General features: G+C 37.0%; 2 protein-coding genes across 2 annotated transcripts in view; one reads left to right on the top strand and one right to left on the bottom strand.

The window, feature by feature from the left end:
- The first annotated feature begins 4,917 nt into the window (after window positions 1-4,917).
- Window positions 4,918-14,101, top strand: CHDH (choline dehydrogenase). Its single transcript, XM_010163460.2, has 7 exons — window positions 4,918-5,716; window positions 6,164-6,315; window positions 10,063-10,192; window positions 10,859-10,993; window positions 12,058-12,200; window positions 12,906-13,008; window positions 13,597-14,101. The coding sequence occupies exons 1-7, from the start codon at window positions 4,963-4,965 to the stop codon at window positions 14,013-14,015; spliced, it is 1,836 nt and encodes a 611-aa protein (XP_010161762.1). The 5' UTR covers window positions 4,918-4,962; the 3' UTR covers window positions 14,016-14,101.
- A 4,642-nt stretch (window positions 14,102-18,743) lies between these two features.
- LOC104521460 (voltage-dependent L-type calcium channel subunit alpha-1D) overlaps window positions 18,744-24,929 on the bottom strand; it is a gene marked incomplete at its 5' end in the record, with an annotated part of 189,663 nt that continues 183,477 nt past the window's right edge. Inside the window, 3 exons of the mRNA XM_029083890.1 lie at window positions 18,744-20,971; window positions 21,658-21,978; window positions 22,707-22,828. Coding sequence (XP_028939723.1) covers window positions 20,678-20,971; window positions 21,658-21,978; window positions 22,707-22,828 — 737 coding nt within the window. The remainder of the gene's footprint in view (window positions 20,972-21,657; window positions 21,979-22,706; window positions 22,829-24,929) is intronic.

Here is a 24,929-nt window from a genome sequence, read left to right as displayed (position 1 = left end):
GGGAGCCGGCCCCCGGCCCTTGTGTGGAGCGCGAGCGTTGCAGGCGCCCCAGAGCAGGACCGCGGGCAGCCCGCACACCCGCAACACCCGCACCCCCGAGTCTGCAGCAGCCCCGCGCCGGCAGATGTTCTAGAGGAGGAGGTGGGAAGGTAAGTTGGCTTGAACATTTTCAGACGTGAAAATGAAACTTACCAGAAGGTCTCTGAAAGTGAATGAACTATTTACTAGCAGGACCGAAGGGGAAGTTAGTCCAACACACTCCCACAGCAGATGAATTTAAACTGTGTACACAGTCTGCAGGGAGGGCTGGGGAACAGCAAGGGCTGTTTTTACCTGAGGAGCTGTTCCTCCTGCATCTTACACAGACAGGCCTGCCGGGATTTGGCAGCACAGTGCCATGAAGGGTTAAGTGTCCAGCAAAGGCCCCATTGCTCTGCTGCACCAAGTATTATCCATGCTGCTGCTGCACATCTACAGGAGAGGGTGATATTTTATATCTACCTGAGAGGATATTATTGTTTTGGCCCTGGCAAAATAGCACTGAGAGTAAAGTTTCAGCCACAGTGACCATCTCCTCTTTGTTTCAGGATCAGTTTAGAGGAACTGGGGTAGGATAGTGCTCATGCAGGAGGACCATGCAGAGATGAGAGTGGATATGGATCAATATGACAAAAAGAATTGTGCATTGAAGTTTGAATCCATTCAATCCAACTATGTATGTTGGATTTAAATTAAATCAGAATGGCTTAATTTTTGACCTCTGCACTTCTGAACTTAAAAGCACAGAAATTTATGAATCATCTACACACTGATTCTCAAAGTCACTTGAATGTTATGTCCAGGACACTGTTGACTGACTCTTTGCATGATAAAAGTTTTCTCAATTGTTACTCTGCCAGTCCTGTTCCATTTGATGTAAAACAACAACAACCAAAAAAAAGGCAAAGAAAAACATGAACATCTGACAAACATGTGGTGGAGTAGATTCAAAATACTACTTCAGTTACTTAAAAGGAACGTTAGATTTAGCTTTCTTGGCTGGTAATTTCAGCCTTCTAGCCCACACAGTGGGTACCCTGTCTCAGTACATATTTTTTATCACTCTTACTTCAGGTTTTATCAAAGAACCATACAGCTCTGATTGGTTAACAGTAATGATGCCCAGTGCCCTGTAAATTTTGTAGATTAGCCACCTAATCCACCTACAGAACTATTTCATTACTGTCCATTTTTCAGTATATTCCCCCCCCGCCTCCTGTCTTTATTGTGGACTGTAAAGCCTTTAAGTCATGTCTAGAAGTAAGGTCCCTGGGCTGACTCCTAGCACTTTTGCTCAGCTTTCTTAGAGAGGGGAAGTCAGTTTAGTCCTTAGATGCTTAGATGCTTCCTTTAGTACTTAGATTGAAGTAACACATTCTTCACCTTTCTCAGTTTCCCTGTCCCTTAGAGAAGTCTGTTTTCACAAGTGACCCCGAGTCAATGTGGTACCTTCCGGTTACGTCAGGGTTTATTTCACATGCAATCTTGATACTGCATTCAGACGTGTGTTACAATGATGCAAAGAGCCCCAAGCACCTAACTTCAGATATTATTAAATTGTAGCGACAGAATTTTCCTGCCGAGATGCTCCTGCTCTCCTCACTCCTGTGAGACCACTTTCTGTATCATAGAATAGAATCATAGAATGGCTTGGGTTGGAAGGGACCTTTAAAGGTCATCTAGTCCAATGCCTTGTTCAATAGTAATATCTGTAAATACAGACTTTTTAAAAATGAGCTCCAGATTTTGAAGCCCTAGTGCAATACAGTGATTATATTTTATGTTGCTGCCGCAGGCATTTCCACAGGTCTGTTCACTGATTACTGAGGAACATCTTACTACATGTTCATAAAGAGGTCATGATATATGAGAATCCAGATAAAGACATGCAGTAATATCCAGTAAGGCCCAAAAGACAACTTTTTGTTGGTAAGTACAGAGCATTCCAGTAGAATCATGTTGTGTAAACCTCCCTATTTCCACATATTTTATAGCCACTACAGTATTGAATAGAGCTGGCCATAGAACTATAGTTCTCTACTGAGGGGTAAATTGGGTCAACTTCCCCAGCACATCTCAAAGCATCAGATGACTCTACCTATTGGGATAACAACTTGGTATTTTTCCAGTTACTGGAAAAAGATACATTCTAGCTGAAATACAGTTCTTAGGAACACTGCACAGGTTGTAAATTCTCCCTGGCAAAAACATCAGATAAAACTAAGAGAAAGTTCAGTGTGAAGATGCATTAGGCCACTTTTTGACTGATGTTCTCTTGTTCAATGAGGGACTCCTGCAAAATTCCACAAGGCTATCTTCTGTAGAAGAACTTGAATTGTGATAAACCAAGTATGCTCATAGAGCTACATAGATTATTTTAGAGAGAAGTATCATCATGTTCTAATTTCAGGACTTCATTATCTCAGTCCTTGATTCCAACCCTTTCAATAAAAGGTTGAATTGCTTTATGAGTTTCAAAGTCCACACATGCAAGAGGCTCTTAACCGAGGCTCTTAACCCTTTTAAAAGGGTCTAGAGTTCTGGCATAAGGCAAGACACAAACTCTTAGTCCTGTAACAGCAATGCTGCCTTTGGAGTGAGACTATTTTCAGGAACTCAATAGCCCCTGCTTATGCTGTAGCAAGCCTCCAGCATTACCAGACCAGGTCAGTGCCTCACTGAACGTGATTCCAGGGATTGTGCAGAATCTACCCTCTTTACAGCCAACAACTAGGTAGGTTGCAGGCTTAATAGCCAGCATTCTGGTTAGGAGGTACAGTAATATTTGGTGACATTATAGATCCCATGCCAAAATAAGCTGGCCACTACTTGTTCCAGAGTCTGTGAGCCCTACCTATCTAAATAATGTGTTGACCATCTGTAGGACCAAAATCTGAGGTTTTACTTTCTCAGGAGTAAGGCTGATCACCTCATCATGGTGAATCTCCACCAGAAAAAAAGAAACAACTCACACAAGGACAAGTATCCTCCCCAGCTTACCAGGGCCCAGGCCCATATTCTATGAACCCCATCATCCATCTGGTGTTCCTGAACCAATAAAGTCCTATGACCCACAAGTTCTACAGGTTAAACAAAGATGATTCAGAATTGTAGCCCTCTTCATCACAAACCAAACCAAATCAAAACAGAACAAGTAAAAGCCTCTCTACCTTTGTATCCTCTTCTGCTGCATCACAGGAAATTGCCAAACCTTTTTTTCCAAGAAAGAATCATTTAATATTCTCCATCTGTAAGAGGTAACCTCCCACCTTCAGCTGGGATCGAGTTTGAATTAGCCATGTGAGAATCAGCTGTGTGAACCCTGGGCTCAGTCCTATCCCCTGCATACCCTTTTTTTTTTTTTTTTTTTAACTAGAGCAAACTGTTTTCCTAGAGAACAGTAAGAGTTGTATGCTTATTCACATCCTTTTCCTGAGAGGGAAAAAAACCCCAACCTTTGCTTATGAGATTGTACATCAAATTGTAAATAAATGTAGTTGTATGTGTAGCTTTTAACATTTGTCAGGGACCTGTACCTAATTTTGTTGGCGAGTTGGGCCTTAAGGGTTTGTATGTGCTCTCACAAACTGTACATTGTAGAGTTTCATCCAAGAAAATTAGTACAGTTCTGTTCCACTTTTTAGTAAGAAAAAGCTGATTATTTCATTGATTCATTAAGACATGTTTTCTTTTAGTGAAAAAACCCAGACATTTTACAAAAATACAGCGCTTATATTAAAAAAACCACTGGATAACTATGAATGGTGAATGTACGAAAATCAACATTAACAACTTAATTCATTTCTGAAAAATTAGATTTCACAAACACAATACAGTTTTCAGTAGATTTCCAGGAGAAAGCTTGCTTATCTCTTTGGATGGGCAATGCATTACAGTGTAGCAGCTTCTGGATAAGTTGCTGTCTAGAATCCAAGGCAATCACTTAGACAGAAGCCATGGGCCAGGGAGAAATACTTTGTACAGCCCAAGGGTATCCATTTTCATTAATTCTTTATACCAAGAGAAAAGGTTAAAAGGGAAGAGAGCAAGAGAAACACTTCAGACTAGCTAGCACCATTGGTACCTGTGATATTTACATGGGCTGTGAAAATTTTCCACTTAGTCCTTGCATCTGAACCTGTGCAACTCAGAGCTAAACCTGGGTTGCTTGCAAGACTCAGACTTTTCTGAAGGTAAAAAAAAATGTCATTCCTACTCAGACTAAGGATCTGGTGGTATTCGATTGTAACTGTCCTCAGAGCACTCCAGCAGGATCTGGGTTTAGTAATGAGGTAGAAAGCTACAGATGAACAGAATTTGCCTTGGCCTATATTAGTAGAGATACCTCAAAACCCAGCAGTTTTTCACCTTAGAGATAGCTGAAAATGAGTTTCACTGTTACTACACATGTTTTGTAGAGACATCCCATGTTTGTTATGGCAGAAGCTACAGTGGGCATACTCATCATTTCCATTGCTGTGAACTGGCCATGCAATATCACTGACTGTCACAAACTTCCAGAGAAGTTTATGAAATTGTTGCTTTTTCTTAAAATCTTACCTATTAGAAGCAGATGAAGAGAGACTACAATGTAAGCAAATGTTTCCATCCTTTATGATTATGGTCTATCTCAGAAACCAGAAGCATATCAAAATCAGACTGCATATAATACAAAATGATGTATGCCACTTGACTGGTGCATATACTGCATTCAAATAAGACTGCAGGCTTCAGAGTAAATGTTTATTGGCATTTTGCATAGTGACAATGGGTAAAGTATACTACTTTTACCTGAAAATGACTGACATTTTAGAGGCCATGCACTGTATTAAGGCTTACATCTTAATTAGGATTTTTGTTTGTTTGTTTTTTCTAGGATAAAACACTGGAATATTTTATAGAAATTCTATACTGTCAGTAAAGATGTCAGTCTTAATGAAAGCAGTTAAATGTTACAGTCCTGTGAATCAGATGCACAGAGTATTAGGAACTCTGTTTAAAACACACATATTAAAGAACTTATCGGGCATCAATGAACAAAAATTCAAAATTTCACATGCATCATCTCAACTTAGTTCTGAAAAGGGAAACTCTTATACTTATGTCATTGTTGGAGCTGGATCAGCAGGGTGTGTATTAGCCAACAGGTTGACTGAAGACCCTCTCAGTACCGTACTGCTTTTGGAAGCAGGCCCTAAAGATACCCTTCTAGGGAGTAAAAGACTGATGTGGAAGATTCATATGCCTGCTGCATTAACATACAACCTCTGTGATGAGAAATATAACTGGTATTACCACACAACACCACAAAAGCATATGGATAACCGAATTATGTACTGGCCCCGTGGAAGAGTGTGGGGTGGCTCCTCTTCTCTCAATGCTATGGTATACATTCGTGGGCATGCAGAAGATTATAACCGATGGAGCAGAGAAGGGGCTATAGGATGGGACTATGAACATTGCTTGCCCTATTTTAAGAAAGCACAGACACATGAACTGGGGCCAGATCAGTACAGAGGTGGAAATGGACCCCTCTATGTGTCAAGAGGGAAAACAAACCATCCTCTTCATCATGCATTCCTGGAGGCAACCCAGCAAGCAGGCTATCCCTTCACAGATGATATGAATGGCTATCAGCAAGAAGGATTTGGCTGGATGGACATGACTGTACACCAAGGTAAATCATAAGGGGGGGTCCTTAAGTAATTTGTATTTCTGACCCACCAGTGGTACTTCTGAAAGCATTTTGAAATATGGACATATAATCTGCAGTGAATGCCATTCAGTTGTTTAGATTAGAACAGCTATGACACTCTGTATTTATACCCTGTTCATTTCACAGCAGCCTGCTATCAGTCTAGGGTGTATTTCATTGAAAATGGCATTGGCATGCAAGTCCTGATTCACAGTTAGATATGGGAAGGAGAGTAGGTTTTCAGAATGTCATTGTGAAATTGCTATGTTAAAATAAAATCTTTAGACATTATATCAAATCACATTTGCTTTTAACTCTGTTAACTTTAGGAAGGCTTTCCCACTGTAAACATCCTAATGGTTATTGGCCAAAATCTTGAAGAATACCGAGCATGACTATTTTGATGTTTTATGTAAATATACATTGTAGGTCAAAGATGGAGCACAGCTAGTGCTTACCTTCACCCAGCCATATCACGCCCAAATCTGTCAGTTGCGGAGAAGACACTTGTAACAAAAATCTTGTTTCAAGGAACAAAATCCATTGGTGTTGAGTATGTGAAAAATGGGCAGCGGAAAAAGGTAAAGAGATTTTTATTTTCCAGTATGAAAGGTATGAGTCAAAGCAAAATTAATTTTTTAAAAAACAAACTTTTATTAAAAGTGGCACTTTATGCAAAATATCTGTTTTTCAGAAGCTATGTTGTCTCTTCCAGTATATGATTCATTATCAGTTATTTTACAGTAGGTTATATTTCAGCTGTATCAATTTAGAGATTAACATCTCCATTATATTTCTGTCTCTGAGTACTGAGGGGACAAGCCATAACTTGATGTTATGCAAGAGTGTTGTGTAAGGCTTCTGGCTGGAACCTATCATGCAATCATGCACTGTCTCACCATATTGACTAGTGTGCTGAAATGCCAATATTGCTGAAAAACAATTCTGAAAATGCCGTTCTGGTGTAGGAAAATCTGTAAAAGCTGGATACTGAAATCTGAATGGCTCAAGGGATAAATAATGATTCATTCACTTCTACTTTGCCATTATGTGTTGAACGATGGAACGTAATGATGATGAAACGTGCCTTATGGATGTTTGTGGAATGAGTATTTTACAGTCTTAGTCCAGCTTCCACTGAACATGTGATCATGTGGGAGGAAGCTTGAATTGCCATTACAACTTAACTCTGTGGATAAACAGTTCATTTTATGCAGCTTTCAATCCACTGACTTCTATAAAACCTAAACCATTCTCATTTCCCTTAACTCTTTACTATTACAGCTGATTATGGAGTATGGATCTAGGAAATTGCCTAAAAGGGATTTGTATGTTAATAACTTAAGATGTTTAGTCATAAACAATTATAAAACAATTTAAAATTGTAATAGTAATGTCCTAAAGAGAGAAGAGTCCAAATTTTGATGGTTTGAGTGCAGTAAGGCTTACAAGACTCAACAGACAAGTGTTCTGTGACTGAACATCTGCTAAAAGTTAAAATGCAATGTAAATAAACTGTTCTTTCATTTGCTAATGCACAGGACAAATCTGTTGTTTTCTAAGTGGATTGGTAATGATAATAATTTTAACAATGTAAAACAAAAGTTGCAGCAAATTTAATTGATTTCATGAGCTATTAAATGTCTGTGAAAACAGTGTCTCTGCTTGCTGTTCTTGTGCTATTATCAAGATTAATTTTGTAGAAGTCTTGTAAAGCTAATTATGTATGATCAAAGACTTCCTGAGTACTGGACCACTTTAATTGCAAAATTCTTGAATTGCTATGAATTTTCATACATATTAATACATGTAGGAATTATACACAGTGAGTTATATATATTTATAGCATATATCATAAAAAGTACACCTTCAAAGTATTTCCCTTCTTTTTTTTTCCCCCTCAACATTGCAATTGCAGGACTTGTCTGCTTTTACTTTCTGGAAAATTTTATGCCTGTCAGGATGGAAGAGCTAACAATTTTATTATATTATGAACAGCAAGATAAAACACTTGATTACATTAAAGTGTTTTTGTTTTTACAGTCTGTTTTAGGCAGGGCCTCTTTTAAGTTAGTCATCAGTAAAGTTAAAAGATCATCAAAACCTGATTCAAGTATGATTCAAAACCTGTTCATCAAGCCAGTGACTTCATTGTTATTTCAGTAGACACCGGGGTCCCAGAGAGCTCCTAGGAGTCCAGTAAGGCCTCTGACAAAAACAGGGAAGGTAGACTGAGTGTTCTTGGAGCTCTTGAGTACAGAATCAAGCATAAAAGTACATTTAAAGGGGAAAAATGTTTTTAATGTATCATAGACTAAATAACCCATACAAAAATGTTTCAAAGTCAGTTTTTCATCTTTACATGTTTGCTTTAAGCACAACGAAAGACTATATTGGCTAGGAATAACTACAGTGCTGACTTTGCAGTGAGCATAGACCAAACAAGCATCATTTGAACACTACCTGGAACAAACTGGAACCAGTTCTTTGTGTACCACAGAAAATACAAATAAGTTATATTTGTATAACATGCAAAATAGAGATCTAGGTATTGATTCAGCAGTCACAGGTATGCTGTGTATTAGTCTTAACATACTAATGATTGCCCAGAGCAAAACAATAACAAACAAAAAATATCAGCATTGGCTGTCTGTCAGCAGTATCAGATAAAATGTGTGGAAACAATTTATTAACATTTATCTTCTTACTATATTTGGATCTTATTATTAGCAACAGTCTCATTCACCATCATTCTGTGTAGATGAGGTATCATTCAAAAATGAATGCTAATCTGTTAACATTTCACCATACTACAGGAAAAAAAAAATATCACTTTTAAATGTTGCTTTAGAAGCTAAATGTCTCATCTAAAAAAAAAACCCAACACACAACTACTCATGATAGCACCTTACATTCAACAAAATTGGAGAATGCAGGTGAGCAATACCACATAAGTTTCCTTGAACCCTTGTGGGTTTTGCTTGCTAATTAGAGGAAGTTCAGGGGCATAATCAGGTGCCTCATCTATTTTTTCCTCACTGTGGCCACACCGATATATTAGAATTCACAGCTAAATGTTATAGTATTGCCTTTGCAAATGTGTATTGCTTTAAAACATTGGACTATCTTAGGTAGCATTAGAATTTGTATTAAATAGAAATTGTTTTTTACTTTTTTTTTTTTTCTGTGGTGCAGTTCTTTCATAAGAACAGGTGAATCTTGAATCTTTTCTTTCCAATGTGCAAGAGTTACTATTCAATTTGTAATCAACTACCTAACTCAGTGTGTATACAAAGGATATCTTATATTTCAACAGGCAACACATGTGTGACTAGGGAGGATTGAGTGCATCCAATGTGTGTGTGCTCCTAAGCCAGGTCACTGGAACAGAAACGGATAGTTTGAACAATGTTGGGTTCATCCACATAATCCTCTTTCAAAGAGTAAAGGGAAAGGGGGGAGGCTATCCATATTTTCTTACTCCACACAGTTTTCCCTTTTAACAGGGAAAAGCACCAAGGCGGGTATTTCTGATCCTAAATAAGAGATGTGAGAACAGGGAAGAGGTAGTGCCCAGGTACAAATGACACAGAGAAGGATTTTGGTATTGTTAAATGAGAACATTTTGGGGCAGAAATCCATGGAAAGATGTGCCAAAAATACTTGCAGAGAAGGTTCTCGAAAAAGAACTATCCAGCACAGAAAATGGAGTCAAAGGTAGAGGAATAGTTTAGCTGTCTATATCATGACTAGCTCAGGGCTCAGACTCAAACTGTTTGATGAAAGGTCTGTCAGCAAAACAGAATTCTGTATATGCCTGCAGTCAGAATTTTCTCAGTAGATGCTTTAGTGGTTGAGGGGCTTCTAAGGACTATGGTGAGCCAAGAAACTAAACATTAGTCTTGATTGAATTAAGAAAATAAACACTTGAGAATTTTTGCTAGCATGTCTGAATTCAAAATCTTCCTCAGGAGTTTCAGTTTTAATTTACAAACCATTACTGAAAATGGAAGCCATGCTTTACTTTTTGCCTGGCAAGTAGCACAGGAGTTTGTTGGCAGCCATGGTACTGGCTGAGCTGAATGTTTGTGTGCCATACAGTTTGAGTGGATTGGGAATAAATACAGAAATGATCAAAGTGAAAGCTTGATCATTTATCTCTGCAGAAACATCTGGCAAGACAGGAATTCATTTAGAATGAGAAAAATGTGAGGGAAGAGTGTCTAATCTGGGTAAGAATAGCATATCTGAACATAAGCTGTTAACATGTTCTTTGCATTCAGATCAGGCTTAATAACCTTAGGACTTTTGTGCTAATTTCTTTTTAGGCTTTTGCCAGTAAAGAAGTAATTTTAAGTGGAGGTGCCATAAATTCTCCACAGCTGCTTATGTTGTCTGGGATTGGCAATGCAGATGATCTAAAAAAACTGGGGATCCCTGTTGTTTGCCATCTTCCTGGTAATTTTATTATTTCTTTTAACCTTACATCTTCCCATGGATACAATTCAAAGACTATTAAATGAAATGAATCCATGAAATTAAGTTGTCTTTATGTCAGGTTGTGTGGACTGAAACTAAGTGTTACAAATCAATGGAAACATGCAGTGATTTTAGAACTGAGCAATAAGCTCCTACACTTTCTTCACTAAATTTTATAGTGAAAAATGCCTTTCTGAAAAATGCCACTGAGTAATTTGTAAGTAAAGCAGCATACTTATCATTTAGAATTTTGAATGAGTTTTGATCCACAACAGATTGTATAAACTCCCAGTGTCATATACATTCAAAGAGAGAATGAATAACATGACTTTTTCCTTTAAACTAGAAAAGCTAGCACTGTATTTAGAAGTCGTATCTAGCAATTTTAGAACAAGTTATATGTCTGCCATTTAACTTTCTATTTCATTCTAGTTATGCTATGTTTATGTAAAACCTTATTCTGACATGAGCAAAAGGCTGATGACTCATGGTCTTGGTCTTAGTCATCACTGCCTTTGTGAGAGATTAGTTTAGTTCCCATTTATGCCATTTTCTGGTTGTAAATGTTGAGTATAAATGTTCTGTATGAAATAATGTTTTTTCCCTCTTTCTTCTCCCTCCTCTCCCTTTTCTGTTTCCCCCCAGGAGTAGGCCAGAACCTTCAAGATCATTTAGAAGTGTACATCCAGCAAAAGTGCACCAAACCTATTACTCTATATAATGCACAAAAGCCAGTTAACATGGTGAGGATTGGCCTAGAATGGCTTTGGAAGTTTACAGGTATGAAACGAACTACGCAATCATTCTACTATTGGTTGCTTTAGAATTATTACAGCCTTTTATTCATGAAGTTCAAAGTCTGGGAGCCTTCATATATAATTTTTTTTTTTCATGTCCTGGGAAATAAGTGGAGCTTGCAAATGGGCTTGAACTAGTTTGTTTTTTTTCTAAATCAGAATCTTTCAAAACAGTTATTATATCTTAACTAACAAGGGAGGTTTTTATACACTTTTTAAACATTTTTATATCTCTCTCATTTTAAGATGAATTCTGCATTTAAAAATCTTGGTGCTACTGAGAAAAGTTGTTGTTAAAAAATGAAGAAAAAATTCTATTTGAAATGGATACCGTGTCAATAAAACATATGGCTGAGCTGAATTAAGTTTTCTGTATAATTGCCCCAAAAGAATCAGTTTGTTGCTCTGATCAGAACTCATTTTACAGTAACCCAGCTGTAAGTTGTTCCTTAAAAATAATCTGTAAAAGTAAGCCTTGAAATCAGTAATTTTTGCTGGGTATATGTGGCTTTTTACCATGCAAGTAAATATTGAGAGCTGACTCATGATTTTAAATGGATGTGAAAATAACATGAGGGGCATTGCAGGCTCTTCATTTTTCCTCTTCAGGGGAGGTACTGTGGACGGCTCTGCCTATTACTTGTGACTGATGGGATAACTGTACTGCATGGCATGGAGTGTGAAGTGCAGTAATATCAGGATGCTGCAGCTGGTTCCCTCCCTTGGGATCCTGAGACCAGATCTGCCTCCAGTTAGACCTCAGGCCTGACAGTCACATGAGATAACTGTAACATCCTACTCTCAAATAAGTGGGATGCATACTTACCCTCAAATAAGTTATGCATACTTACATTTATTTAGTGATTAAAAAGCAGATGAAAGTGATGCATATTGCTTAAATTACAAGCTGTTCATAATAGATTTGCATTCCCTGCAATTTCCAATGTATATATGAATTTACAGGAAGGAAAACAAGGGCTAAGAAGTGGATTTCTTGCTTTTCTGAGGTCTTTTAATGGCATTTTATCTCCTATTTACATTCTCTAGGTGAGGGAGCCACTGCCCATTTAGAATCTGGTGGTTTTATCCGAAGTGAACCAGGGGTTCCCCACCCCGACATTCAGTTCCACTTTCTCCCTTCTCAGGTGATTGATCATGGTCGGGTTGCTTCCACAATGGAAGCTTACCAGGTGAGTTGTTGAAGAACATATTCCAGTAATGTTCTGTAGCAATTAGCAATGAGGTTTACACTTGTTACCCTTAGGGTAAAGGTTTGTTTAAAAAAAAAACCACATTGATAATTTGGCTATATACTGAAAAATATTTTGTTCAGATTAATTCAAAAGAGCTGGCTTAACCTCCTGCATTGAGGAAAAAACACAAGCTTGTTATTTGATATTGCTTTTGAGGTTTTAATGAGGTTTAAATGAGAATGTATGAGGCCAGTCATTTATTCGTTGGCACAAATCCAAGCTCCATTTTAGACTATGACCTTGATCTAAAAGTCTGTGCTAATGCTGGGGGCTGTCACTGAATATACATCCTCCTTCTTGCTAATCTCTTTTCTTCAGTAACAATAGTAATTTGGGCTGATTGCTGATTGTATTAGAATGCTCTGCTACTGCTAAATTGGAACGGTTGTATTTTAAATTAAAGGAACAGCTGTGAGTTGATAAGACAAGTATATTTCCTTCCCCTTACGGAATATCGTATTTACAACAAATTTATGTAAAATGGAAAAATGTTCAATAGCATTTTCCATTATCTACCTTTAATGTTTAGATTTGCTTAATTTGTAAAGACTGTCCAAATTGAAAAAAAAAAAGAACCAATCAAAAACTGAATTTGGAAATACATGGTGGGATTGTGTCATGAGCATAGTGTGGGTGTTGCAGGTCCATGTGGGACCCATGAGGAGCACGAGTGTGGGCTGGCTAAAGCTGAAGAGCACAGACCCAAATGAGCATCCTATCATTGAGCCTAACTACATGTCAACAGGTAAATGCAGCCTCTTCTTGCTCTGATATCAGCTTATTTCCTACCTGTTTCAGTAGCAGATTTTCATATCTACTCAACACCAGTTCATAAGTGCTGTTTGGTGTATTGTTATTCATTTCTTATTTATAAAAGTCAGTATCAAAAGAGGCCATGGTACAAAGCACTCCATAAACCAAAAATAATTCCCTGTTGGGTATGCAGTCAGGGTTCTTGGTGTTTGCTGCGTCATGCTGTTCATTTCATCCCCTTTCTCTGCTTGTGAAGGAATGGATCTTGTTTGGTTCTTTGTGCTGAGACTAGTGTCCTTGACTAGAGAATGGGTATAGCAAAATAAAAGCAATTCCTCATAGCTCACCTATTCCCTTTGGAGATTGTGCAATAGTGACAATAAGTGACAGTTTTGTTCTCAGTGAATGCAAATATCTGTGACTTTGAAAAATGTTCTTCTTTACTATGGCTTTCAGCAATAAGTGAGAGGCTTTCCCTCCAGCCTTTTTTCTTTGATGCTATTTTTTTCTGTTATGCATTCTGTATGTATTACTAAATTAAGGATGTACTTACAGTTTTCTTATTTTTCTCTCCATACAGAAAGAGATATTCGGGAATTCCGCCAGTGTGTCAAGTTGACAAGAGAAATCTTTGCTCAGAAAGCTTTTGAAAAATTTCGTGGGCCTGAAGTTCAACCAGGAAGCCATGTTCAGTCTGACAAAGAAATAGATGCTTTCATAAGGCAGAAGGCTGATAGTGCTTATCATCCTTCCTGCACCTGTAAAATGGGTCAGCTTTCAGACAGCACTGCTGTAGTGGATCCCCAAACAAAAGTAATTGGCGTTGAAAACCTGAGAGTAGTAGATGCGTCAATAATGCCCAGTGTTGTCAGTGGGAATTTGAATGCCCCAACTATTATGATAGCAGAGAAAGCTGCAGATATAATTAAGGGCCTCCCATCACTTCAGGAAAAAAATGTTCCTGTATATAAGCCCAAGACCTTGGAAACCCAGAGATAAACAAATGTTCTCATCCTTTCACTTTTGCTTCTTAGGTTTTCATCAGCATGTTGGTATCTCATACTGAACATGCCAACAAGATAAATACTATGCAAAACAACATATCCTATTAAAATAACTATTAATTTGAGGCATTCTTCTATATTAGACTACCTATTCATTTTTTTTAATCAGTTGGCTTAAGCTGCTTACAGTAGTTAAACCTGACCTTTTGTGGTACAATTCAGATTTTTTGTTGAAAAGCAGCTATTTCTAAATGACAAGACAGTTGTGCACATAAGCCAGAAATACTGTGCAATTGCATGAGGAATAGAAGAGATTAATGTGTGCTATTTTGAAAATCATTACGGTATGCCTTGTTATTTAAAGGAAGGACTTTAACTGCTGTGAGTGTTACCCAGGATAACAGCTAGTCAGTAATCCTCACATCCTGCAAAGACTGGTTAAGTAAATGTAAAGCATTTATACAATTTCATATTCACAGGCCAAAGTAGTACATACTAGAATTCATAGGAAAGAGAGGAACCTGCATGTGTTCAGCATTTGTTAAATCTGGTTTTTTTTGAGGAATGCACAATTTACAAATCCTCACCACCATACTTAGCAGTCTTAACTGTAAATATTCAGAAAGAAGACATACCTTGTATTTATCAGAAACTTATTTTTCTAATAAATGCAGAACTTGAGCTGTTCTATTTATAAAAATACACTAGAAAATTGTAATTACTCCTTGCTCTTTTTGCAAGGAGCTTAGCAGAATTCAGCTCACAAGTTAAGCTGATTTAGTTGCACCACTGTATCATGTAGCACAGTAAGAGGTCTGCACTTCCTATAACATCCATAAATTTACTGGTTTTTGCTCAAAGATGAGTGTTTGCAAAAGATATTTCTCAGCAAACATTCTGAATGGTGCCTCACTATCACTCAAATTTTATTTAAAAAATTACAGACAAGGTAGATTGAAAATGAAAAGTTACTCAAAATAACTTCATAAGGTCATATATTGATGATACAAGAAGAGACCTTTTTGAATTAGAAGGCAAGTAACTTATTCAGTGAACCCATACTACATATTTTAGTTAGAACTTAAATATTTGTTTTACTATTTTCAGATGTGTAAAGCAAGATAACTGGTCTTTCATGGCTGTTTTCTGTGTTGGTCACTTTCAGGTACAGGTTTTTCTGAGAAAAAAAAACAAACAAACAAAAAGAAACCCCACCAAACAAACAAACCACAAAAACAAACCAAAACCCACACTTAAAGAAACTGACCTCTTTGAAAGAAATTGAATCCATTGAGTTGTTTGGATTTATTAAGTATTCCCCAGTAACTTCTAACTAAGCAGCTGTCAAATTATAAAGCAAAAGCTTCTGTAGCCTAAGATATCTCAGGACTTGTCATAAACAAAATAAACTTTTTTTTTCACAGAAAAAAATGGAATTTTACACCATTTGAGCAGATTGTAAAAAAACTTGCTGACTCAGATGTTGGCTAAAGACACAACTGCAGATGTTTAAGGCAGATACTTCTACCTGGTGCTGCTTGCTGTAAGGCAGTGGTTGGAAGCCCTGCTGCTAACCGAGGGAAAGGACTTCATTCATTAGAGCACTTGCATAAAGAGTAAACAAAAATACTGAAAAATAGAAGATGATAGCAGTGAACTCTGCTACAAAAGGAAACAGGTAAACCCTTTCTATGTATGTGATGCATCTTTTGGAATGAGGGAAAGAACAAGTATATTTTTAAGTCATAGGTGGTTGATTAACTGTTAATAAGACAATGTGATTCAGCTGTGCATTTGGGGAAAGCATGAACTGTGTATGGTGTGCCTTTTTATAGCAAATAGTTTTTATTCAGTACCTGTGATTTTGAGATTTTAATTTAAAGGTATTCAGTAGGTATCTTAGTGTCATTTGGAAAAGATAGTCTTAGGATACTCAGAATAATATATACTGGTAAGACTTACCACAGTCCTGTGCAGTTGAGAGGGGAAGCAATTTGGAAAGACAGAATCTTGAAGTGCCTGCTTTTGCAGATTTACAACATGGGTTTCCACTCTATGCATGCAAGATGGGAATTGTTATTATGCAACTGCAGAGGATGAACTAGCCACGCTCTTACATAACTTATTACTGAACACACACAGAGCTAGCCCCTGCCATTATGTCAAACTCTACAAGATGAGGAAATAGCAAGCTTAGATACACATGCCAAACTGCCTCTGTCTTATGTTCAGGTACACATTGCTGCATTGTGCAGACGGTTGTGCATTTCTTCTGAAACATCATATTTTCTTGCAGTTCTAACCATACACAGACACCTTGCAAATTCCTCCCCTTCTAAACACTTAAATATTTTCATTGCTGTGAACCTTGGGTGCTTTATTAATTTAGGCCTCGCTGCTATAGAATGCTGAGGCTCCTTCATGACATTCCTTTGATACAGTACTAAAGAAATGGCTCAGGTATTTGAGAGTTTTGTTGTCCTGGGGAAAACTTTAGGTAGTATCAAGCTACCATTAGTTTCTCCTGCACTGTATCTGGTTGCTGATACTGTATTCCTGTTAAAATTGTTCTTCTAGCAAACTCAAGTCTGCTAAGGGATACTTAGAACAGGTACCAGGTACTCTAATGTGCTCTGTGGAGCACTGGCAGTCTGCTAGCTAAAATTAACCATCTTTTACACCTTATTGGCTTGCAGAGTACAAGCTGATAATTCCAGAGTTTTACTTATTTAACAAAATAATACCGTGCATAATTGAATATTATTCCTAGTTCTACCCAGATCTAAATTATTCTATAAATGCACAGATGATACTACATTATGTATTTGAAACCAGTTAACTGTAAAAGCTGTTTGATGTAAGAATTTGGAAGTTACTAGACCTGCCAGCATGGCTTGAACCAGGACTGGTACTGCGAGTGAGAACATCAGCATTTCCATGGTAATAGCTTTCTGCAGATGCTGCTGACACGGTTGGAGGTCTCTAGCTGAAGACAATGAGATTAAGAAAGAAAAGTGACCAAAAGTGTTTCTTTTGTACACATAGTTCCAAGTTGTTTTAGTATGAAAACTGCTTTTAAAAGCAGCAGAAAATAGCAGTATTTATAAAACTGCATTACATTTAATTTATGTAAGGCCACTCAAGGTTTTGTACCTGAGAACTTTTGATGTTTCTGCAGCTTAGAATCCTTTCCAAGTGTCTGATTCAAATTAGTCTGCAACCAAATGAGGCAACTATATAAACACTGGAAAACTGGGAAGTGGGTTTGGAACACGCATTTTCTATAAAATAAACATAGAAACATATTTTGAAGAATAATAAAAGCACTTACAGATTTTTTTAAAACTATAGTTAAAATGAAGAGTTATTGTAGAGAGAACATAAGCATATCTTGTGTTCTTAACATTTTTAGTCTCTATTCTTCTGTCATCTGAGCTCCAAAAATTATGCTGTTCAAATATGAATCTATTTTATACATTCACTTTCTCAGTAAATTTACTTCACTGTAAAAGACTTAGCTATGTTTCATTCTTTACTTATGTTTTCTGTCATTATATAGATACATAAACAAATTGGAAACTCATGAAATATGATTTAATTGTTGAGATAACTTCTAGTTTTTCTGTATTGAGTAATTACGATGATCGGCAGTATTTTAGGGGTGCCAATTACCATGTAATTGTGCATATATTGATTACTTTTTTCTATATATTTCTTCAATAAAATTGAACAGGTATTCTATGTATCCACATATATGTTCTCCCTTAAACCATTAACTATATAGAACATAGTTTGTAACTAAATTTCTTTTTTTTTTTTTTTCTTTTTTTTTTACAATGAGGATGGTGAAACACTGGAACATGTTGCCCAGAGAGGTGGTAGAAGCCCCATTCCTGGAAACATTCAAGGTCAGGTTGGATGGGGCTCTGAGCAACCTGATGTAGTTGCAGATGTCCCTGCTCACTGCAGAGGGTTGGACTAGATGACCTTGAAAGGTCCCTTCCAACCCTTCTATGATTCTGTTCTACAATTCTTGCATTATTTATTTTTGTAAGGACTGTTTTCTCATAAAATCGCGTATCTGCTCTAAAGAGTCTCTCATCAGATTACTGAAAGATAAAGACTAACCATACTAGCAAGAAAACACAGTGAAGTCAGCATATTGTTTTCTGTCTCCTTGGACAAATGATTAATTGAAAAAAAAATTGTCGTTCAGCTCAATCTGAGCTGATTTGAAGGTGATTTTCAGAAGTGGGTATACCACAGTAGGTGGAACTTTGAAAACTACCCATTGTTATTTCACAGTAATTACTGGATCCAGGAAGCTCCATTTTGGTTTCAAGAAGTTGGTTTCTGTAAACTGGGAAAGCGTAACAAAGTGACAACTGCTGGGTAACCTACCCAAGCATTTTCTGGTTGGCAGCATGAAAAATTTGTTTTGACATTTTATTCAGATTTTCCTAATTGTTTCCATGGATCTGTATCTAGGGAAGTAATAATCCCCTAAATAGTAGGGGAATAATAGTACCCTTTTTCATACAAATACTCCAATCACTTTATTTCTTTCTGGTTAACAACAATCATTCATAAAAGACTTGCACACTTTGATAGTATAGACTGATGACTATATTCCACACATTCCTTTCCATTCTTCAAACAGGGCAAAGAGAATTTAACTTCTGGAGCTTCTTGGTGAAAAACTATTAGTAAAAGGAGTCCCAAGTATAATAAAATTATTACACAGTTTTATTTTGAAGAACATTTTGCATTTGTTTTAATACAAAATGATGTAGGTCAAGAAATAATTTACAAACCTTTAAGTTCTTTTCCTGGCATTTGAAATAAGAATTATTTCAGAGGAAGTCTGTAAGCTATTGATAGGAAACTGTCATTATATACAAAATGTTTATTGACATGTTTTAAACATCACATTTGTAAAAATGTGAACTGGATTGCTATCTAGCATATGAACTACAGGTAAAACCTGATAAGATAACTTGTTAGAACAAGTCATGGTTATCCAGTGCTAACAAAATAGACAGTAGCTTTCAGTATTTTTTTATTTTCCTCCAAGGTTGTATTAGCCTCAAAGTCATTTCAGGGTTTTACTGCACTGTGAACAATATCTAAGCCCTCTCTTGATTGCATAAAAATAAATCTTTGAAATAGTACACATAGAACAACAGAAAGGTAGAGGAAATAAAATAGTATACTTCTTATATAATCAAGGTTTTTGGTTCTGTGAAGAATCACTTTATCATCTTTATTTTCTTTCCAAGCAGAGGAAGTTGTACTGAAGTAAAACATTTTCATTTACCTGTGAAATACTTTCTGCCCAAGATGCTTCTTACCGAAGTAGGGTATGTAGGTAATATACTTTGTCAAAACTAGTTGTCTCATGACCAGTAATATTCTGGCGTGACCTTGCCAATTTTTTAACAATTTTGATATTTATTTTTAGCATGGGATTAATACAAAAATAAAATCACAGATTATTTTTCAATCAAAAAAGTTAAAATAACTTTAAATATTTTACTTTTCCAAGTATAAGACTGTAAATAGTCAACTGTGCATCCCTTATGCAGAGAGATTCATTTGACTCAAATATTACAAAAAAAAAAAAAAAATCTGTTCTGTTGCCAAGTTCAAACTTGACACTTTATCCCAAAAAGAGATTCACACTGACAGGTGGCTCTATTTAAATATTTATGCTAAAGACCTATTTATTCCAAGTAAAAATACTTATATCTAGAATTCTGTGGAGAGTTACAATAATTAGGGTCCATAAATATTGCTGCAGTTCAATTACGGTACAATAATTACAAAATATAGAACATCTCTTTACAAATACAAATCATTGTATATTACAATTCATTTACAATAATTTCTACTATATAATTTTTAGCAAACTATCTTATCTAATTCTACTATAACCTGGTTGCAAGTGCATTAGTAAGAATGCAATTATTCCAGTATATTTTGCCCTTAACGTGATAGTCATAAAACAGACTATCTGAATGATATTTTCCTATGTAAACTGGTGTTACATATGACAGATTATTCTTTATATAACTTCTTTTTCCAACAATCTCTAACAGGTAGAGCATGACAAACTGTATTTTAGAAGAGCATTAAGAAAAGAAATCAGGAGGCAAGTTTGAAAACAATGTTAGTATGGATATGCAAAGGGTAGCTGATATGCTATTGAGTGCTGAGGTAATGACATTGTTGGTTGTCATCACTCATCTCATGTTGCTGTTTCCCACACAATTTTGTGCTGGACTTACACAGACATTTTCATTGAAAAAAATCCTGCTCTACTATGAAGGACAGCAGCACAAGGCTGAAAGACAGGCAAGATATTACACCTCAGAATCCTGCTCTAGCCCTCAAAAAACTGATTGTCACAATCTGCTTGGTTTCAAATTAACCTTATTCCTACAGAGGAGGTGAAGATTCTGTGGGAGGAGACTCGACGTACTGCAGCTCTGATCACATTTCGGCAACCTGGAGATAATCAATTTATTAGTTATGGCTTCCTTGAGGTGTGACATCACTTGTACAAAACTTGATTGGTTATTCACTCCAGCTAGTGCCTAGCATCTTTAAACTATGAGGCACTTTTTCTGTTATTAAAATCATTTTCCTTATTAAATACTATAAGCTTGTAATGCATATCATTTCATCAGCTAAATCTTCTTCATATCGTCCCATTTCTGGTTCTTCATCGCTGTAACCAGGACCAAAATCTTGCAGTTCATAATCTTGTCTGCTTAAAATGGGAAACATATCTCCATTGGTCCCATTGCTAATATTTCCATTGAGAAGATTACTTGCTGCACTTTCCATCTCATCAATAGTCATGTCACATGCATCTGCAATCTCATGTTTTGTAGCTGAAACAAATTTAGGGTCCTTTGCATACCTTCCTAGGCCTTCAGATATAAGTACCTGGCAGATGGAGGGAAGAGAATTACAGAATTACAGAACAGCAGACAAGTCATAGCAACGTTTCTCATTTGTGGAAAATACTAGTAACCCCATGCTGAATCACTACAACAACCCACAGCAAAACTGCATTTGTAAAGAACAGTCAAATGGCTCCAAACCACACTGTATCAGTTCTGTGATAATGTAACTGATAATGCAATACAGCAGACTTTTCTCTTTAGAAATTTGGGAGTAGTCTTTGATAAACATCAATCATCAGACTGATATATACTAAAGACAACAGTTAATATATCACAGATAGTGCAATTAGAACAGTTGCCTGAAACTTAGGATTCTAGATAAGTTCTTGGTACTTTAGAGTACATGGAAGAAAGATGCTGAAGTCTCATTTGCAAATAAAATTTAACAGAGTATATTGTTTAGCTCATAGCAATGGAAAGGAAGTGATAGATGGAAGCAAGAACAAAAAGTATGATGCAGAAATGTTTCCATTTTCAGAGAGACAAAGTGGACGAATGATATGCTTTTCAAAGTTAATACAAAAACTGAACAGATGTTCTTGGCTACTTCGAATGTTTCCATTTTCAGAGAGACAAAGTGGACTGAATGATAGGCTTTTCAAAGTTAACACAAAAACTGAACAGACAGATGTTCTTGGCTACTTCAGAGGTTTCTGTAATACTTACCGCTTCTACCAAGCTGTCTGCACTCCTCTGTTTGTCACTATGTTTATGCCTAAAGTCATTAGGAACAGTTAAATTAGCTGGTGTAAATGTTCGGTAGGAAATATCAGGGTCATCTGTGTACCAAGAGCTCCTATGCAAGGAAGGCAGGCTACCATTCATATGTTCCGTAGATTCAGCCCTATCAACCTGGATTAGAGGTGTGTAATATGGAGTACGGTCCCTGTTGGGAGGGGTTGCAGGTGGGGTAGCCCAGGAACGCGTTGAACGACTTGGTGAATGTTTATGAGCTTTGCTGGAATCCAGACCTGCAACAGCCATTACCTGGAAAGGGGAAGAATTTTAGAAGTTAGTGATTTCAAATACTCAGTCATGCTCATTTTCAACAGTTAGTTCAAACCAATTGTTCCGGCAGCAGCTATGCAAAGTTAACATTCCCTGATGTTTAGTAGTCATGTGAAGGAGGAACAGGACTGAAATTGGTAAACTGACAGGATAAAAATGTATTTTTTCTGTTATTACTCAGATCACAAAATCTTGGTATTAGCATTAATAAAGAAAAAATTATTGCTTACACAACACACTAAACAACAAAAGCAAAGTGTAGAAACATTCCTTCTGTCCTGTAGGGACAGGATAGGATCCGAGCATTCTGGATGGTGTCTTTAGGCAATGTAAATTGACATGTTCTCAGGGCCATGTCAGAGCTGGGCATTAAGTATGTTGGACTTGAAAACTCTCAAAATGGAGCTGAATACATCAGCAAAGAGTGCGTAGTTGCTGTATTACGCAATCCTGGTCAAAATTCCTTAGGGCATCCTAACTCTTTGTGTACCCTTAAAGAGTCATAGGGGCAAGCTACTCATTTTCAATGTTTTGTAGAAGGTCAATGTTTGAGAAGCCTTGTGTCTAGCAACTACACGTGGCCTAGAAGTCGGTGCACAGGCTAACTATGTAATACATTAGTACTTTTCAAACAACAATGAAAGAAGTACAATATAGAAGCTGGAAAGATATAATTCATTATTAGTTAAATAAGATTTTTAGTTTACCTGCTGTTGCATTAAGTGAAGTGGTAAAGCAGTGCGATGGTGGAAATTAGGAGAGAGTGGTATGTCATCTTGACTGCTTTGTCGGCGGAGGCATTCGAAGTTAAAGGAAGATCGTCTATTTGCTACAGGGAAACCATAATTCATTAGGAAAACAGAATACTTTTCCTCAAAGTCTATTATTTCCAGGAGTCCAGTGTGAGGCAACTAGCACACAAATAAAAACATATCCCCTAGTAAGAAGTAAGTGGTGCTAACAGAAGCAAACAGCTGGTTATAAGAAAAAGGATAGATTCATCATACGAGCAAATGCATTGCTAGGTGGAAACCAGATGAGCAGCCTACCATGAGAGAATTGGAAGCAGCTGTTTCACAAAGCAAGCTTGTGTTATGCAGCAGACTGGTTCAGACACTGCTTCAGGGTTTTGCTGTAAACTGCTATGAATAGTTACAAAGAATAGTTCCTTCTTCCCCATGGTTTTAAACTCTTCATTCTAATGAAACAGACGTCCCAAAGGACATACCAAATCCCCAGTTGCTTGGAAGCAGTGTGCAATATGAAAAACCATATCCAAATCAAATTGATTCATGTTGTCAATTCCTGATATTAATTCTGTTACTTATGACAAGGATAAGCCACAGTCTCTGCTGTTATGTATGCTGCTACTATTCAAGTAAATGTTAGAGAGGGAAAAGTAAGAAAACTAAATGATCAAGATGTTTGGCTGATATGGAAATATTTCAAATGGTCTTCGTAAAATGCTGTGGAGTGATGGGAAGCCACACATGGTTATCATTCCTCTGTATAAGCTTCACTGTGAAGAAAACCCAGATGCTGAACTGCAGCTGGAATCAAGATACATCCTCACAGCTGGATGGAAAACCAGAAAAAGCCTGAAACAATGGTACAGAGCAATGATACAAAACTGTGCTCTCTTGAAACTTATTGAAACTATTCTTGGTATCTTTTATTCCAACACCAAGAATTTTGTGAACAGAATTTAAGAGTTAAGTGCCATAGACTTAGAATTCCTCATAGTCATCACCAGACACTTAATGCTGGATACTAACACAGTTCCTTAAAGAGCCATTGGACTAAAGTAGACACCTCCCAGAGGTGATTCAGTCCACTTAATGCAAACTCTGCATCTCTCTTCATTGTCTCTATGATACATTCAAATCCAGGAGTGAAAGCCTTCGCTCCTGATCCTAACAAATACTGAATGTCCCAATATGAAAATTAATAAAAAGCAAACCAAAAAGTCTCCTCATCCAAGACAAGACACTTCTTTGCACATGCTTCTCCCCAGGAAACAGTCTGAAAGAACAACTTCATAATTTTTCAGCACACTTCTGGAAATTGCTCAGATACTGTGGTGATGAGTTTGGTATAAAAACCTCTAGAAAGCTTGACACAGAGCTCAATTTATTAACTACAGTACTCAGCCAAGGCACTGTATGTTACCTTAACTTGGACTGAATCCAGATGCTAGCAGAAACTGGTTAGTGCAATGTTACAGATTTTTTTTTCTTTTTTTTTTTATTCTTTACATGAGAACATCAAGGCTTCCTCCCCAGGCCAAACAGTGCATACACCAGCTACAAATAATAGGTTTGAGCTTGTTTTAAAATTTGCTGAGATACCGAGCCTCTAAAATTTCTCAGCTGCATTCCTGACCATTAAATAAATTTTTATGACAAGAGGCCTGACTGTGCTCTCGTAACATTATACTGGTGTAAGTCAAAGGACTTCCTACATTACCCTTACGCAACTTCAAATTAGGTCCTCTTATCCTAGGATATCACATACCTTCTTATCTAGTATATTTATCCAGTCTTTTATATGTGAGACAGAAAGTGTAAGCTTCCTCTAAAGAAATGTCCACTTTGTACTGTTATCAAAACTTTATCAGAAAAGTTAAATGAATCCCAAAGGCTGCAGTCACGGGAAGCCTTCAACTCTCCCCTCGCAACACTTCCATGGGAAGACCCAAGAGGATTTTTATAAGGTTGCTCTTCTGCAATGTATGGAATGAGTATACAAAGCATTCACCTACTACTTTGGCTTAAAATTCCTCTGCTATCAGAAAAACTTGTAGAAAGATGTACAGGAGTCTCCTTTCACAGTCTCCCCTTTGTCTCATGTCTTTTCCTTCTGCTACTGGAAGAGAGCAGCTTTCTGTACATTTCACTGTCATTCATTTGAATTCATTTACCCTCTATAGT

Source organism: Antrostomus carolinensis, unplaced genomic scaffold, assembly GCF_000700745.2.
Source record: "Antrostomus carolinensis isolate BGI_N321 unplaced genomic scaffold, ASM70074v2 scaffold5182, whole genome shotgun sequence".
NCBI classification, from domain to species: domain Eukaryota; kingdom Metazoa; phylum Chordata; class Aves; order Caprimulgiformes; family Caprimulgidae; genus Antrostomus; species Antrostomus carolinensis.
The sequence above is the reverse complement of the archived record's forward strand: the minus strand, read 5'-3'. Positions and strand labels throughout refer to the sequence as shown.